Here is a 1,989-nt window from a genome sequence, read left to right as displayed (position 1 = left end):
GGGCATATATAATATCTACACCACTTTATGTGGTATAAAACATAAAATTGAGAGGTATATTTTTCCTATTATGCTAACCTGATGATGTAAAATAAATAATGGAATATCCTACTCGAGCTTTCCAATCAACCAATTTCCTATTTCAGGGACATCTATGTTAGGTAGGCCCAGGAAGTGTCATTGTCCAAAATTTTATAATTTTCCAAGTGGGGGTAGTTAAAATATGGAAAATTTTGGCCTTAACTTGCTTATAAAAACAAGTATCCACACACCATATCATTCCATTCTCCACCAAGTGACTCAAAGAATTTACTTCCATTCCATGGCCAAAATAATACTCCAAATCTTCACCATTTCCATCTTCCTTTCTCTGGTGGCCTTTCCGGCCACCGGAGAAGAAGATACTTATATTTTTGGAAAATCCATAAACAAAAAATCCACAAGGTTAAAAAAGGAAAAATTCAGTCATTTTCGATTTTATTGGCATGATATTGTAAGTGGTTCAAAACCAACATCAATGATGATTATTCCACCACCTAAAAACACAACAACAGGTTTTGGACAAATGAATATGATAGATAATGCCTTAACCTTAGGACCAGAATTAAGTTCCAAGATTGTTGGAAGGGCGCAAGGGTTTTATGGTGCTGCTTCACTTAATGATGTTGGTTTAATGATGGTTATGAATTTTGCTTTTATTGAAGGGAAATCTAATGGAAGTACTTTTACTATACTTGGTCGGAATCTGGTGTTCGAGAAGGTGAGAGAGATGGCAGTGATAGGAGGGAGTGGGCTTTTCCGATTTGCTAGAGGATATGTTGAAGCTAGTACTCATTCATGGGATTTTAAAACTGGAGATGCTACGGTTCAGTATGATGCTTATGTCTTGCATTATTGAGGTTTTACTAATTTTGTATGTTTTCGTTGTGTCAATTTTATAAGATTTAGTTTAATTGGATACTAAATTTATGAAATATCCCATTTTGTTCATTTTTTTTTATATATATCAAGTATTATGTGTCTTTGGATAATTTAAATCAAAGCAATTGAATGACTTTGTAATGTTTCTAACACTATTATTAAAAAAAGGGAAAAAGACAAATATACCCCTGAACTATCGTAAATGGTATGCAGATATCCTCCATTATATTTTGGGACATTAGTGTCCTGCCATCCAAAAATTAAAACATATATGCCCTTCACTTTAATGGAAGACTAAATAAGGACACGTGACGCAATCTTATCCGTCGATTCGATAATTAATAAATGTCGGATCGGTGGATAAGATTATTACACGTGTATATCCGTTAGTATAAAGAGTATATATACTTTAGTTTTTGGACGACAGGAACACCAATGATCCAAAAATATGGCGGAGAATATCTGCGTACCATTTTATGATAGTTCGAAGGATATAATTATCCTTTTTCCCATTAAAAAATACAAACTTTTTGGATGAGACTATCAAATAAAAGAATGTATCAATATTAATTAAAGAAATATATCACACAAATTAAAACGAAAAATATCACTTTTATAGGCTAGCTAGCTTTTAATTAATAATTTTGGTGTGACCACACTTTTTTCCTTATATTGGAGTATGGAGAGATTCTTTTCCTTTTTTGGGGGACCAAATTCATTTCTTCATGCTGAATTATTTGCCACGTATGTTGATTTTTGACACATATTTTTTATTTACAATTTTTTTATTTGCTAAAAGTTATTAAGAGTTCCATTTTAAGATTATATTAAAGTTTCAATCCTTCTTTCCTCGTAAGGTGATGTCCAATCCTTTTTTTCTTGTGAGGTAATATTAGTAAATGAGATAAGAAAATATTGTTTACACGTATGACCTATGAAGTGATTATCAATTTATTTTCATCGGTTTCGTTTTTCAATGCCTTCTTCGTTTCAATTTAGTTTCAATTTATGTAGTGCTATTTAGGTAGATTTTTTAAAAATAATAATAATAATTGAATCTTGTGGTTA

At 31.4% G+C, this 1,989-nt stretch overlaps 1 protein-coding gene across 1 annotated transcript; it reads left to right on the top strand.

Annotated features, from left to right (window-relative positions):
• Positions 1 to 287: 287 nt before the first annotated feature.
• Positions 288 to 990, top strand: LOC125863712 (dirigent protein 22-like). The gene has a single exon (XM_049543741.1). The coding sequence runs from the start codon at positions 323 to 325 to the stop codon at positions 896 to 898; it is 576 nt and encodes a 191-aa protein (XP_049399698.1). The 5' UTR covers positions 288 to 322; the 3' UTR covers positions 899 to 990.
• The last annotated feature ends 999 nt before the right edge of the window (positions 991 to 1,989 follow it).

The sequence above is a fragment of the Solanum stenotomum genome, chromosome 1, assembly GCF_019186545.1.
Source record: "Solanum stenotomum isolate F172 chromosome 1, ASM1918654v1, whole genome shotgun sequence".
In the NCBI taxonomy this organism is placed as follows: Eukaryota; Viridiplantae; Streptophyta; class Magnoliopsida; order Solanales; family Solanaceae; genus Solanum; species Solanum stenotomum.
The sequence above is the reverse complement of the archived record's forward strand: the minus strand, read 5'-3'. Positions and strand labels throughout refer to the sequence as shown.